Source organism: Macrobrachium rosenbergii, chromosome 48 (genome assembly GCF_040412425.1).
Source record: "Macrobrachium rosenbergii isolate ZJJX-2024 chromosome 48, ASM4041242v1, whole genome shotgun sequence".
Lineage (NCBI taxonomy): Eukaryota > Metazoa > Arthropoda > Malacostraca > Decapoda > Palaemonidae > Macrobrachium > Macrobrachium rosenbergii.
In genome coordinates this window covers 65846153-65860537 of record NC_089788.1, presented here as the reverse complement: position 1 = coordinate 65860537, position 14385 = coordinate 65846153, and the positions used below count along the sequence as shown (strand labels likewise).

The 14385-nt window shown below is 41.7% G+C and overlaps 1 protein-coding gene across 6 annotated transcripts in view; it reads right to left on the bottom strand.

Moving 5' to 3' along the window:
* Positions 1 to 14385, bottom strand: part of Pex19 (peroxin 19) — a 212040-nt gene that overhangs the window by 19955 nt on the left and 177700 nt on the right. For all 6 annotated transcript variants that reach the window (XM_067091988.1, XM_067091987.1, XM_067091984.1 and 3 more), the window contains exons 2-4: positions 13911 to 14029; positions 12843 to 13049; positions 2043 to 2320 (exon numbers count right to left, since the gene is read on the bottom strand). In XM_067091988.1, the coding sequence (XP_066948089.1) occupies positions 2043 to 2320; positions 12843 to 13049; positions 13911 to 13983 (558 nt within the window). In that variant the 5' untranslated portion in view covers positions 13984 to 14029. The remainder of the gene's footprint in view (positions 1 to 2042; positions 2321 to 12842; positions 13050 to 13910; positions 14030 to 14385) is intronic.

Sequence of the window (14385 nt, the reverse complement as noted above, 5' to 3'; positions counted from 1 at the left end):
TATGTATATTCGTGAGTACGTGCGTTAATTTGATCTAGATTGTGCCAAAATCTGCCCTAAAAGTGAGTTTGATCGTTCATTAACGTGATAGAACTGCAGTTGTCTAGACGTAGCTTTGGAGAGGATCCAGGCTTCGAATCGGCAGATAAGGTAGCGTTTGAAATCTCTGTTTTTATGGGAGAAAATTGAACTTGTGATTTTTTACCATGATTTTCTAATCATTATGAACTTTTGAACTGGTGTGGGAGATTTAATATGAATATTCATGCCTCTTTCATATTATTATTTTGTCATGTTACGTTTGCCATATCTTGGCTATGCATTTTACACTTTCCATTATTGTGTTTTGCATTTCATGTATTTTTGGGAGTTTTCTATCATGTTTGATTCTTCCGACAGATGTCTGTGGACAGATGTCGGTGGACAGTGTGGACTGTTTCGAATAACATGTGGTAGACTGGTTTTGACATGACTAATTATTGATTTGGGGAGTATGTGTGAGTTTGGATATTTTCAGGCTATTAGCCATAGTGAGACTTCTTTAATCAGAAGTGTTTTACAGTTCAGAGTTTAGTTATCTAACTCGATAATTCATTTATTATGCATTTTAATCTTTGCTTTGTTTTGTTCATTTCTTGTTGGGTTATTTGAATAATAAACCTATTTTTGTAGAAACTATTGCGTTTCTTTAAATGGTCCATTTAATTGATTTGGTGAGAATGAGTGAGATTCGGGTGGGTGAACTTCGGAAAAGGTGAGAGAGAGAGAGAGAGAGGCGATACACAGAGAGAGAGAGAGAGAGGTGATACACGGTGAGAGAGAGAGAGAGAGAGAGAGAAAGAGGAGAAAAATAGATGTAAGGGTTGTCGTGAGCGAACGTTCATACGCCTCCGTTCCATGAATAAAGATCGTTGGAGCACGTTACGTACACCTTCAAAAAGGTGTTAATTCTGTCCTGGTTACATATTGGTGCTACATTTCAGCAAATTTGGTTGCTCTTAGCATGAAAAGAGGATCAGGGGTCAATTGTGATTGTGAATGATCTGTTAAAATACAACTTAAGAAAAATTGACAAACAAGACACCATCTGTCAATGGTCCAAGTCATAACTGCTAATGTTAAGAAGCAGAAACATACCAGTAAGAACCACACCCTGTCTAAAAAGAGATAAATACATGAGGCCTTATGTACAATAACTAAATTTGTGCAGTATTTGCTGACACTTTCAATAAACGTTTCTCTTAAGTAAGATGTCAGTCAAAAGTTACACCAAGTACAGTTAAAGCTTCAGATTTATTTAGCAAAGTCCCATCCACCTACAGAGGAGGGTGGGGTGGAAAATCAATATGAGATCAACTAATCAATAATGTTTTCTTTTTACTGTAGTTCAGCCTCATACCCCACCAACTACACCCTTCATAATCTGCTCCATGTCACGATTGAGACTAAGGGCAGCTTCGTTTCTCTTAAGTGGAGACTTTACTACACCCACTGTGTTGCATCATTGGCATATTGAACAATCTTGTTTTTCAGACCAACAACTATATATCACTTATATAAAGCACACTAAAAATAACAGCGGACCAAGAACACTTCCCTGTGGAACTCCAGACACAATAGGTCTTGGTTCAGTAAAGATCCCATCAACAGCAACTTGCTGCTGCCTACCTGTAAGGAAATCTTGAAGTAATCCTAAAACCTAACCATCCACTCCAAGATTCTGAAATTTATGCATCAATGCCTTGTAATTTACTCAATCAAAAGCAGTACTAAATTGTGAGAAAATATAATACTGATGAAAACTGTATTTTTTTTTAGGTAAATAAACATTAGATCTTCAAAGGTGGTCACTCAAAGAGTGTATCCATGAAACTGCAACAAAATCCTTTCATTAGCATTTACATTATCTTCCTAACAGCAAACAAAACAGTAAAAAAATAAGGTCACACATAAAAATGGCAATAAGGTCAATTAAGAAATCTTATAAAGTCTCATTACAAAAACAAGTTCTTGCATACAGTTTACAATAAGAAAGTAAATACCTTTAACTGTTCATTGTTTTGGCTGAGCTGCTTCATGGTTTCTGAAAGACAGTCAGTAAAAGCTGCATCTGATGGAGCTTCTGCTGCTGCTTTAGCAGCTGCCTGTGCAAACTTTGCAAAATCTGCAGACATTGCAGAGAAGTCTATGCTTCCTTCTGGTATTTCATTAGCAGCAGAACCAGAGCCTGCTGCTGGGGCTGATGTTGGTGAGGTTTCTGAAGGAGACTGATCTTTTTCTGTTTTCTGGACCTGTGCTCCAGAATCACTAGGAAGGTTCCCTGAAAAAGAGCAGAAGTACAAAATAAATTTTTCTATTTCAGAAATACAGACTTCTTATTCCACACACCACTGATCAATCATATTTAAAATATTTTTTAAAAATCAGATATTGAAAATATCACCAGTGAAACTAAATTCCTCTGACAAAAGAGCCACATTTGCAGCACTTCATTTTTACCCTCTGCCCTTCCAGTAATATGACATTTGGCATTAAAATTGTAAGAATATATTACAGCCAAATTCCCCCAAAAAACACAGATGAAAAATGTTAAAAAATTTAATCTACTATTGTTATGTTCAACAAAGAATGTCCTTACCAAACCAAGGTTCAAATGCTAAAATTGTGTTTTTTATTATAAATTGATATGAAAACCTTCCATAATATTATAGTTTGATCAAAACCACAAATTTTAAATATAGTACTATTCAATTAATTTTTTGCTTTGATGCCCCCAAAAATTACACATTATATATATTGGTTGGTTTGTTCCCTATCATTATCAGTTATGGCTTGGACCATCGACATATAGTCTCATTTGTCAGTTCTTCATACATTGTATTTTAACAGTAATCTTCCCCTATCCCAGTTGATCCCTGACCCTCTACCCTTGCCAAGAGCAATCAGATCTGCTGAATCTGAAGACATCAGCATGGAGTTTGGAATAGAAAAATGCACCTTGGTCAACATACAAAAAGGCAAAGCAACAAGGACTGAAGGGATAAAGCTACCAGATGGGAATAGCATTAAAAACACAGATAAGACAGGATACAAATACCTGGGAACAATAGAAGGAGAGGACATAAAACACCAAGAGATGAAGGACACAATCAGGAAAGAATATATGCAGAGACTTAAGATGATACTCAAGTCAAAACTCAATGCTGGAAACATGATGAAAGCCATAAACACATGGGCGGTACCAGTAATCAGATACAGCACAGGAGTAGTGGAGTGGGTGAAGCTGAACTCTGCAGCATAGGCCAGAAAACTAGGAAACACATGACAATACACAAAGCACTACACCCAACAGCAAATACAGACAGACAATACATAGCAAGAAAGGAAGGGGGAAGAGGGCTACTAAGCATAGAGGGCTGCGTCAACATCGAGAGCAGAGCACTGGGACAAGATCTGAAAACCAGTAAAGACGAGTGTCTAAGGAGTGCATGGGAAGAAGGATTGATAAAAGTAGACGGAGACCCAGAAATATACAGACAGAAGGATGAAAAACAGAACAGAGGAATGGCACAACAAACGAATGCACATACAGTACATGAGACAGGCTTAAAGATGAGACCATAAACCACATAGCAAGCAAATGTCCGAAAATAGACATGATTCAGTAGCAAAAGCCCTCCACTGGAGCCTGTGCAAGAAACATAAGCTAGCTTGCAGTAATAAGTGGTACGAACACCAACCTGAGGGAATGATAGGAAAAAATCAGGTAAAGATCCTCTGGGACTATGGTATCAGAACAGACAGGGTGATACATGCCAATAGACCAGACATGATGTTGACTGACAAAATCAAGAAGAAGGTATCACTCACTGATGTCGCAATACCATGGGACACCAGAGTGTATGAGAAAGAACGAGAAAAAATTGATAAGTATCAAGACCTGAAACTCGAAATATGAAGGATATGTGACATGCCAGTGGAAATTGTATCCATAATCATAGGAACACTAGGCACGATCCCAAGATCTCTGAAAAGGAATCTGGAAAAACTAGATGCCGGAGTACCTCCAGGACTCATGAAGAAGAGTGTACTACAAGAAACAGCGCACATAGTGAGAAAAGTGACGGACTCCTAAGGAGGCAGGATGCAACCCGGAACCCCACACTATAAAAACCACCCAGTCAAATAGGATGCCTGTGATAGGAAAAAAAATATATAATAATAATACTTGTAATAATAATGCAACATTGTTACTTGCTATTCAAATATCACATTTCAAACTTGTACAATTTCTTGTCACTAAATGCTGTAGCATATTTTTCACATATTTTTCACTGAATTTCTCACCAACAATGCATGAATACGAAGTAGCAGTAACACAATCAACCACTGAGACATACCATCCGTGGGAATAAGTACTGTGGTTGTTGAACCTAGATACAAATAAGATATGAGTAGCTGTAGTACTAGTTGCCATGAGTGCTGCTAACAGTCATGTAATACCCCAAGTAATGATAATGCAATGTTTTCTTCCCTTCTCTTCCCATTTCCAACATCCTTCTTCTCATTCTGTTTCACACTTTGGTTTGTGGGGTACAGTATAACTCCCGTATTTGCATTCTCACGATTCGAGGATTCACCAATTCGCAGATTTCTCAATGGAACATATATACACATTATTCGTGGAAAATTTGCCTATTCATGGTATTTTTCACTGAGAAATATTCACTGTATTTTCATATTTTCATGAATAAATACACTTTTTGTGATAAAAGTTTTAACATAATCAGGTATAAGCATTTTTAGAGTTTTTTGGTATTTGAACTATCAAAACAAGCAGTTCTAAGTGTTTTTGGAGGGGTTTCAAGTATTCGCAGATTTTTACTATTCACGGGAGGGGGGGGGAATGTGGTACGCATCCCCTGCAAATACAGGAGTTTACTACCTAATTAAAAATGGATAAATTTTATAATGAAAAAATATGTACTACATTCCCTGAAAACACTCCAACCTCAAAGACACCCAAATTTTAAACAGCAAAATTTTGAGAAAAAAAAAAAAAAAATAAATAAATAAAAAGGTCTCACTACTTTCCTAAATTGATGGCTGTTTTGGTTTGTGGGGTGCCCACATTCCAACAGCCTTACTGCACCCAAGTGGCTTTGGCTAACACAGCATATTGGTTACTGCAGTTTTTACAATTCATTTATTTCAAAAATATGATATTTTAATGATAAAATAAAGTTTGTTCATACTTACCTGGCAGATATATATATATAGCTGTAATCTCCGAAGTCTGACAGAATTTCAAAATTCGCGGCACACGCAGTGGCCGATTAGGTGGTTAGTACACTTTCCCGCCGCTGGGAGGCGGGCATCAGGAACCATTCCCATTTTCTATTCAGATTTTCTAACGCCACTGTCTCCTGAGGGGAGGAGGGAGGGCAATATGAATATATATATCTGCCAGGTAAGTATGAACAAACTTTATTTTATCATTAAAATATCATTTTGTTCATGAGACTTACCTGTCAGATATATATATAGCTGAATACCACCTTTGGAGGGGGGTAGAGACAGCCAAGAATTAGGGAAACAAATTTAAAGGTAAAATTATTTTGGTTCCTTACCTGATAGCATAGCTGACTGCGTGGTTACTGTCACCCTAGTCTGCATCTGCTTTTCTAGAGACCCCAGCGAGGTAGTGACCTATAAAGCTGGCGACTGCTAGATGATCTGTCAACGGGGGCGTGACCACAATGTGACTAGATCATAGACCATACAACAAGGACAAAAGAGCATACCAACCACCTAACCAACACTAAGACATTAGTCTGCAATGGATTGGGAAGACTGTCTCCATCAATCGACCCAACAACCATAAAACCACAATTAAAAAACCCTTCCTAAGCAGGATTAAAGGATAGGAGCAGAGCTACCCCTTGACCCCAAGGTTGTTGAAGCAGCAATGTATGGTCCCAGCGAAAAGCAATTTTAAGTATGCTACCTTAACATCTCTCAAGTAGTGTGAGGCAAACACCGAATCGCTTCGCCAAAATGTGGCACTGAGAATGTCACTGAGTGCCATATTTTTCTGGAACGCCATGGAGGTAGCGACCGCCCTCACCTCGTGGGCGTTGACTCTCAACAACTTGAAGTTGGAGTCGTCACAACAAGAATGTGCCTCCTTGATGACATTCCTAATGAAGAATGCCAGTGCATTCTTCGACATGGGATTGACTGGCTGCCTCACGGAACACCATAAGTTATCCGAGGGACCACGAATGTCCTGAGTTCTTTTAAGGTAATACTTGAGAGCTCTAACAGGACATAGAACTCTCTCAGGTTCCTGTCCAATAAGGTCCGTCAAACCTTTAATTTCAAAAAATCTAGGCCAAGGGTTAGAAGGCCTTTCGTTCTTAGCCAAGAACGTAGGGGTTAAAGAGCAGACGGCATTGTGTCCCTTGAAGCCCAAATGACAGTTGATAGCCTGAACTTCGCTCACTCTCTTCGCTGTCGCCAGAGCAGTGAGGAAGACCGTCTTCCTAGTAACATCCCTAAAAGATGCAGATTGGAGAGGCTCAAAAGGACTGGACATTAAAAACTTGAGCACAACGTCCAAATTCCAAGTAGGAGGAATTGGCCGAGGAACCTTAGACGTCTCGAAAGACCTCAAGAGATCGTGGAGGTCCTTATTGTCAGACAAATCCAGTCCTCTGTATCTGAAAACAGAAGAAAGCATGCTCCGATAACCTTTGATTGTCGGAACTGCTAACTTGAGTTTTTCTCTCAAATAAAGGAGGAAATCAGCGATCTGGCTCACAGTGGTTGAGGAAGAGGAAATTCCCTTCTTGCTGCACCAACTTCTGAAGGTTGCCCACTTCGCTTGATAAACTCTGATAGAGGAAGCTCTTCTGGCTCTAGCGATGGCCCGTGCCACTCGGCCAGAAAACCCCCTCGCTCTGACCAATTTTTCGATAGTCTGAATGCAGTCAGGTTCAAAGCGGGGAGGTTTTGATGATATCTCGCAAAGTGGGGCTGTCTGAGCAGATCTGCTCTCATAGGTAGGGTCCTCGGAACGTCTACCAACCAGAAGAGAATCTCTGAGAACCAGTGGTTCGAAGGCCAAAACGGGGCGATGAGAGTCATCCTTGTTCCTTGTGAGGCCGAGAACTTGCGAATCACTTCTCCCAGAATCTTGAACGGGGGAAAGGCATATACGTCCATCCCCGTCCAATCCCAGAGAAGAGCGTGTATCGCCATTGGCTCCGGGTCGAGTACAGGGGAGCAATAGAGGGGGAGCCTCGCCGTTCTTGAGGTCGCGAAGAGATCCACGAGAGGGCGACCCCAAAGTTTCCAGAGATCTTGGCAAACCTCCTGATGAAGGGTCCATTCCGTCGGCAGAAGTTGATGGCGCCGACTGAGCAGGTCTGCTCGAACATTTTCGACCCCTGCAACAAATCTTGTGAGGATTGAAATGTTGCGAGCATGAGCCCAAAGGAGAATCTCTCTTGCAAGGCCGAACAGGGAACGAGAGTGTGTTCCGCCTTGTTTCTTGAGGTAAGCAAATGCCGTAGTGTTGTCCGAGTTCACTTGAACAACACGATCGGAAACCTGGACCTCGAAGAATTGGAGGGCTAAGAAGATCGCCGCCAACTCTTTGATGTTGATGTGCCAGGACACCTGTTCCCCTTTCCAGATTCCTGACACTTCTTTTTCCCCAGTGTTGCCCCCAACCCGCTGATGATGCGTCGGAAAACAACACTAGGTCGGGGCTCAGAAGCTTGAGGGAGATCCTTTTCCCAACTTCGCAGGATCGAGCCACCACTTCAGGCACTTCTTTATGGAAGGAAGGATCCTCAATTCCTCTTCCAAGTCTTCCTTGTTTTGCCAGTTCTCCAATAGAAAGAACTGAAGAGGCCTGAGATGCAGTCTTCCCAGAGAAACAAACTTCTCCAGCGAGGAAATGGTCCCCAGCAGACTCATCCATTCCCTTACCGAGCATGTTTCCTTCTCCAAGAAGACCGAAACTTTTTCGCAACATATAAACTGCCGTTCTTGCGATGGAGACACTAGAAAAGCCGCTGAATTCATCTGAATCCCCAGATAAACAATGGACTGTGAGGGGATCAGCTGCGACTTTTCCGCATTGACTAGAAGTCCCAGGGACTTCATGAGTTCCAGAGTTAACTGAAGGTCCTCCAGACACCTTTGTTTTGACGACGCACGAATCAACCAGTCGTCCAGGTAAAGAGAGATCCTGACGCCCGAGAGGTGCAACCACATCGCTACGTTCTTCATAAGAAGCGTAAACACCCTCGGGGCTGTGCTGAGTCCAAAGCAGAGAGCCCTGAACTGGTAAGTCTTGCCCCCCAAGACAAACCGGAGATACTTCATCAAACGCGGATGAATAGGAACGTGGAAGTAGGCATCTTGGAGATCCAACGATACCATCCAATCCCCGGGACGTAGGGCTCCTAGTATTGACTGAGACGTTTCCATCTTGAACTTGTCCTTCAGGACAAAGTCGTTCAGCCTGCTGACGTCCAAGATGGGTCTCCAACCTCCTGAATGCTTCGGGACTAGAAACAGTCTGTTGTAAAATCCCGGGGATTTTGTGTCTAAGACCTGCTCCACTGCTCTCTTCTCGAGCATCTGTTCGAGAAGTTCGAACAGAATTTTCTGCTTGGCAGGATGGTAATGTGGAGACAGATCTCTGGGGGTTGGAGACAAAGGAGGAAGAGTCAGAAAAAGAATTAGGTAGCCTCTCTCTACTACTTGAAGGGACCAAGCGTCTGCCCCTCTCTCTCTCCAGGCTTGGGCAAAATGAAGAAGCCTGGCTCCTACTGGTGTCTGGAGGTGAAAGGAGTCACTTGCCACCTCTCTTGGAGGCGACTTTGCCTCTAGGGAAACCTCTCCCTCGAGGTGCGGGTTTCGAGAAGCTCCCCATGGAAGCTCCTCCACGAAAGGGCTGCTTCTTCTTAGCCTGCTGTGGAAAAGAAGAGGACGATGATGGAGCTGAAGGACGCTTAGAAGACCTGGAAAGGAGGTCTTGAGTCGCCTTCTCTTGAAGGCTGGCAGTGATATCTTTAACCAAGGTCTGGGGAAAGAGATGGCTTGAGAAAGGAGCGAACTGTAGCTCTCCCTTCTGTGTAGGGGAAACCGACTTCGCCGAGAAAGAGCAAAACAATGCCCTCTTCTTTAAAAGGGCCGACGAAAACTGCGAAGCAAGTTCTTCAGAGCCATCCCTAACGGCCTTGTCCATGCACCGCAGTACACTGGACAGCTCCCCCAGACTAATGGAACTCGGGCTAGTAGCCTTCGTGTGCAAAACTCCCAGACACCAGTCCAAGAAGTTAAAGACTTCCACAGTCCTGAAGAGTCCTTTAAGATGGTGGTCTATTTCCGTAAGAGTCCAAGAAACCTTAGAAGAGGACAAATGAGATCTTCTGGAGGCGTCAACAAGACTCGCAAAGTCCCCTTGAGAAGTCGAGGGAACTGTCAAGCCAATATCTTCACCTGTCTCATACCACATGCCTGCTTTGCTGGACAAACGTGAAGGAGGCAAAGCGAAAGAAGACTTTCCTTGGTTTTTTCTCGTAGTCATCCAGTCCTGAACCTTCTTGAATGCCCTCTTGGTAGAGAAGGACTTCTTCATCTAAAGAAAACCAGTTCTTCTTCTCGCTTGAGACGAAGCCAACTGTGAAGGGGGAGAGCGAGGAGCTGAAGCTTGAAAAGTATCAGGAAACAGATCCTTAAACAAAACAGTCAGAGTTTGATAATCAGTAGAAGAAGAAGCTTGTTTCTCTTCGTCCGAAGGCTCTGACGGAAGGGGTTCTTCTTCCTCCGCTGGAGGGTCAAGAGAGCGAGGAGGAAGGAGACCCGACTCGCCGATACATAAGCGGGACCTGTCATATTTAGAAGAAGTCGTGGCTATATCCTGAAGAACGACAGAAGTCGAAGCGGGAAGTTGAGCATCAAGAAGCACTGCAGGCGTGGTGTCAACGAAAGAAGGGCGTGAAGATATAACGCGAGGCAAGCGAGAGCGCCCTGGCGGGAGCGCGCAGCCCAAGGCTGGATACGGAAAGAGCTTCACGTTGTGGCGCGCGCGAAGCGTCCTGGTTGGGAGCGCGCCGAGACTCAAGGCGAGGCGCGCGAGAAGCGTGAGAAGCGTGAGGAGTGCGCGAAGCACGAGACACGCGCTCCTGGCGTGTATCGAGAGAAACGTCCAACTCTTCAAATCGGGGAAGGCGAGAAGGAAGCTCCTTTATACCTTCTTTAGGTGAAAGACGAGAAGCTTCATGCGATCTAGCAGACGAAGACGACGAAGCAGGAGACGAAGGAGAAGGCCTGGACTTCTTAACAGGCAGATGCAGATCCTTACGACGAGGCCTGTCCTTTCTACGGTCCATGAGAGTATCCAGCTGCTGTTGCAAGCCCAACAAAATCTGACGTGTTGGAGAAACAGCTCTCTCGGGAGAAGGGCTGAACCTGCGAGAAGGAGAGGGGAGAAGGGATGTCTTCTTCTTTCTCACCGGTGAATAAGCAACAGCCCTTGCCTTAGCGCGACTGGGGGGTCGAGCAGCGTCATCATCCGTTGCACAACGAAACTTCTTCCGCTGAGGAACATCCCCAAAACTTTCAGGGGAAGAGCACAAAACGTCTAGAGGAAGAGGACGTGAAGCGTCCTCTCCTCTCAAGCTTCTCTTAAGAGGGCGAGAGTCCAACCGAGAGCTCCAACCCCGACGTGGGGAGGACGTGTCGGAGGACGAGAAGCAATCCTTATGGATGCGTGCCCGTGCACGATCCCTGGCAGCCTGGGTAGGGTCATCAGGACCTGGCGAAGGGACGTCAGATCGGTGGGAAGTCCCCGTAACCTTCATGCGGCTTTCGACATGCCCCCTCCCTGTATCCTGGGAGTTCGGCAGAGGTCCAGGCCTAGAAGCATTATAGGGCCGATCTGACGCCCCCTCCACAACACTAGGGGCATTAACACAAACAACAATTTGCGCTTGCAGGGCATTCACTTTGTTTTCAAGAGCGCGAATTTACTCTAAAACGAGAGCCAAGGTATTATTCTCTGCAGCAACAACCTCAGGGCCCGAAGGCAACACTACGGGGTTACAACTAAAAACTACAGGGTTACTAACATGAGAAATCCCTGACTGTCCGTCTACAGAAGCACTCCTGGAGGAAGACCTCCTCAACCTATCACGCTCCAATTTGCGCATATAGGATTCTAACTTCTTCCACTCCCCTTCAGATAATCCCTCACATTCATTACAACGATTATCCATAGAACATTCCATACCCCTGCATTTCATACATAGTGTGAGGATCTACAGAAGCCTTCGATAGCCTCACCTTACAATCACCCAAGCTACAGACACAATAGCTAGAGGAAGACATCTTATTTAAAGAAAAGTCAAAAGCAAAATAAAAAACGGTCCAGAAAAGCGTATGCCAAGTCACAGATCCAAGTCGAAACCAAAAACAACCAAAATACTTAAGTGACAACAAATTTCGAAATCCAAATGGCGGGGGAACTGACAACAGGTGTTGACAGTCTGGCGACAGAGAAAATCTGAATAGAAAATGGGAATGGTTCCTGATGCCCGCCCCCCAGCGGCGGGAATGTGTACTAACCACCTAATCGGCCACTGCGTGTGCCGCGAATTTTGAAATTCTGTCGGACTTCGGAGATTACAGCTATATATATATATCTGCCAGGTAAGTCTCATGAACAAAACTTAATTTTATGTCTTTTCAAGCTCCTTGATTTAATAAGCTTTTCTGAAGTTGATGTACCTGTGAACTGAAAATACTTGAACAGACTACCCAGTAACATATACAGTATAAACTACCAAACCATGTTTCGTTATAAATTTATCTTCGCAGCAATTATTTTTAATTTTATATGCAAGAAAACTAAATACCACAACAGGAAATATTAGAAAAACAATTTAATTATATAATTTTACACTATAAAACACCACAAAAGCATGAAATTCCAAACAGAAAATACAAAGGAGTGAAGATTAAAATCCACACAATACAGATTTTACATAATGAGCAAAAATTTATCATCTTCAAAACCTAAAAATATCTTATAATCTTCAAAACCTACTTTTGTACACTGTTACCATTAAACTGTGTTAACATGCTTCATCATATATGCCAGTAAACCAATTTAACAAAGCAAAATTTTACTTTTGTCAGCAAATAATATTCCTTTAAAGTAGATATGTTTGAGGAGAGTGAAAATGCAGATAACATTGATATACAGTGCTATGCAGTTCAACATTTTTGGTTACTGTACTCATCCACTTACATGCATGCCATAATCTGCTGGTACAGGAATGAATCCTTGAGACTACATATTACTTTTTTTATGAAACTTTTGTTTATTTACTATTTTAACCAAATATAATCACTATTTTAACTAGGATGATTGCTGTCTTTAGGACAGGTGATAAATTTCTGAGAAGTACTTCGAATATTTTCAATAATGGGAAATACATATACTGTGATTCTGCAAAATTAGTAAAACTCTTCAATCAATGAACAGGATATTTCCTTTGTAATGGGAAGAAAAGATGTATGGGAGCTCAGGATGACACCACAATGCTCTGATCCTCTCTTGGTTGGACGGGCTTTGTTTTTCAGCTTTTAGGAAGTAGACACACACTGAATATAGTTAACTTTGTAAACTACTGGAGACCTAAGGCCATAAACAAACCTACCAGAGATTCTTCTTCTGGTTGGTAACTTCTCTTGGAATCAACCATCGTACACTGTAAAAGGAGTGGATTTATGATGAAATATCTCAAGCACTTTCTTACCTTGTTGCTGTTCCATAAGGGCTCTCATTGTCTTCTCAAAGTTTGCCGTTGCCTGCTGGATAAACTCCTCTGTCCAGACATTCTGAGCTTCTTCCTTCCCTCCAGTAGCTGCACTGATGCCAAAAGCAGCCATTGCTGATGCTAAATCTACATTTACTGGCTGTGACAGAGCTGAAGGCTGAGGTTTTGTAAAATCTTGCAGCGCATCTGTAGAGATATGGCAAGGCTAAAATGCTTTTATATGTGCAATGCTCAAGAATATACTATCTGATTTTAGTTTGCTGCAAGTACAAGTTTTACTTCAGTGAAAAGGGAGGTCTAACTACAATAAGATGCCAAGAACTTCAAACATACAAGTACAGTACAACAAAGAAATTATTAAGATGGCAGAACAGTAACATCCCAATTCAATAGTATGAAAAAAAAAAATTATGAAATAAATTGCACTACAAATCTTTGAAGTAAAACAACTTGGAATGCAGAAAAAAATAATCACAGTATACCTTACAGTACAATACTTTGAACATTTAGTTACTGATAAGTGACTTTTCATAAACTAACTATTCAACAACTTGACTAATGCTACAGTATTTGCATTTTCTTACAATCTATATGGAGTAGTTTTGTGACTATTTGACACAAACTATGTGGAATAGTTTTGTGACTATTTTTTACCTAAAATGCATGGTAAATAGACAAAAGGCCTATTGGCCTATACAACTTTGTGTATTTCAATTTAATATGTTCCAAATGTTTTCATGGACTCCAATAACACATTATCTAATACTCTGACAAATTTAAAAAAAATTTTTTTAGTACCATAATAGACCTTAATCTTTTGGAACAACCTACAGTACCTGCAAAATCATGGGACAATTTCTGAGAAGCAGAAAAGACCAAATGACAGGATGCAAGAACTGATAGTAGAAAAGTTTTGCTAACCAAGCCACAGCAAAGCAAATAAAGTTATACAAATTTGATCTTTCCAAATTTTAAATGTCTCCTAGCACCACAAGCATAAGATGTACAGGTGAAGTAAGCCTAACCCTTTCTCTCTTGGCTACTTACCATCCAATAAAGAGTCCAATTCTGGATCTAGTGCTGTCTCCCCCTTCTCCACATGATTTTCTCCCTCTGACATTGTTCCTTAATACTTTAGTTATACTGTATTTTGTTAGGCAGATTACCTGGAGTACAAAAAGCAATATAATTTTATTGAAAATCACAATTTTCCTTAAATTACAGTATTCCAAAAATAACTTTAAAATATTTCCAGTTATTGTATGGTAATTTTTTGTGTTCATTTGTTTCAGAAATGTGTTGCTAAATGATAATGTACACTAATACAATTCCTATTGCTAGGGCCTGGGCTGGTAAAATAAAAACCAAAACCAGTTATCCCAGTCAATACCTATTGCCATTTAATATATCAAATTTTACAAATAATCAGTATTTTGCATGGGTATATATATACCACAGCTTTTTAAGTAAGAGTACTCCCTAGTGTGAGCTGAAGCTTGGTAACAATGATGGCAGGCTGTTA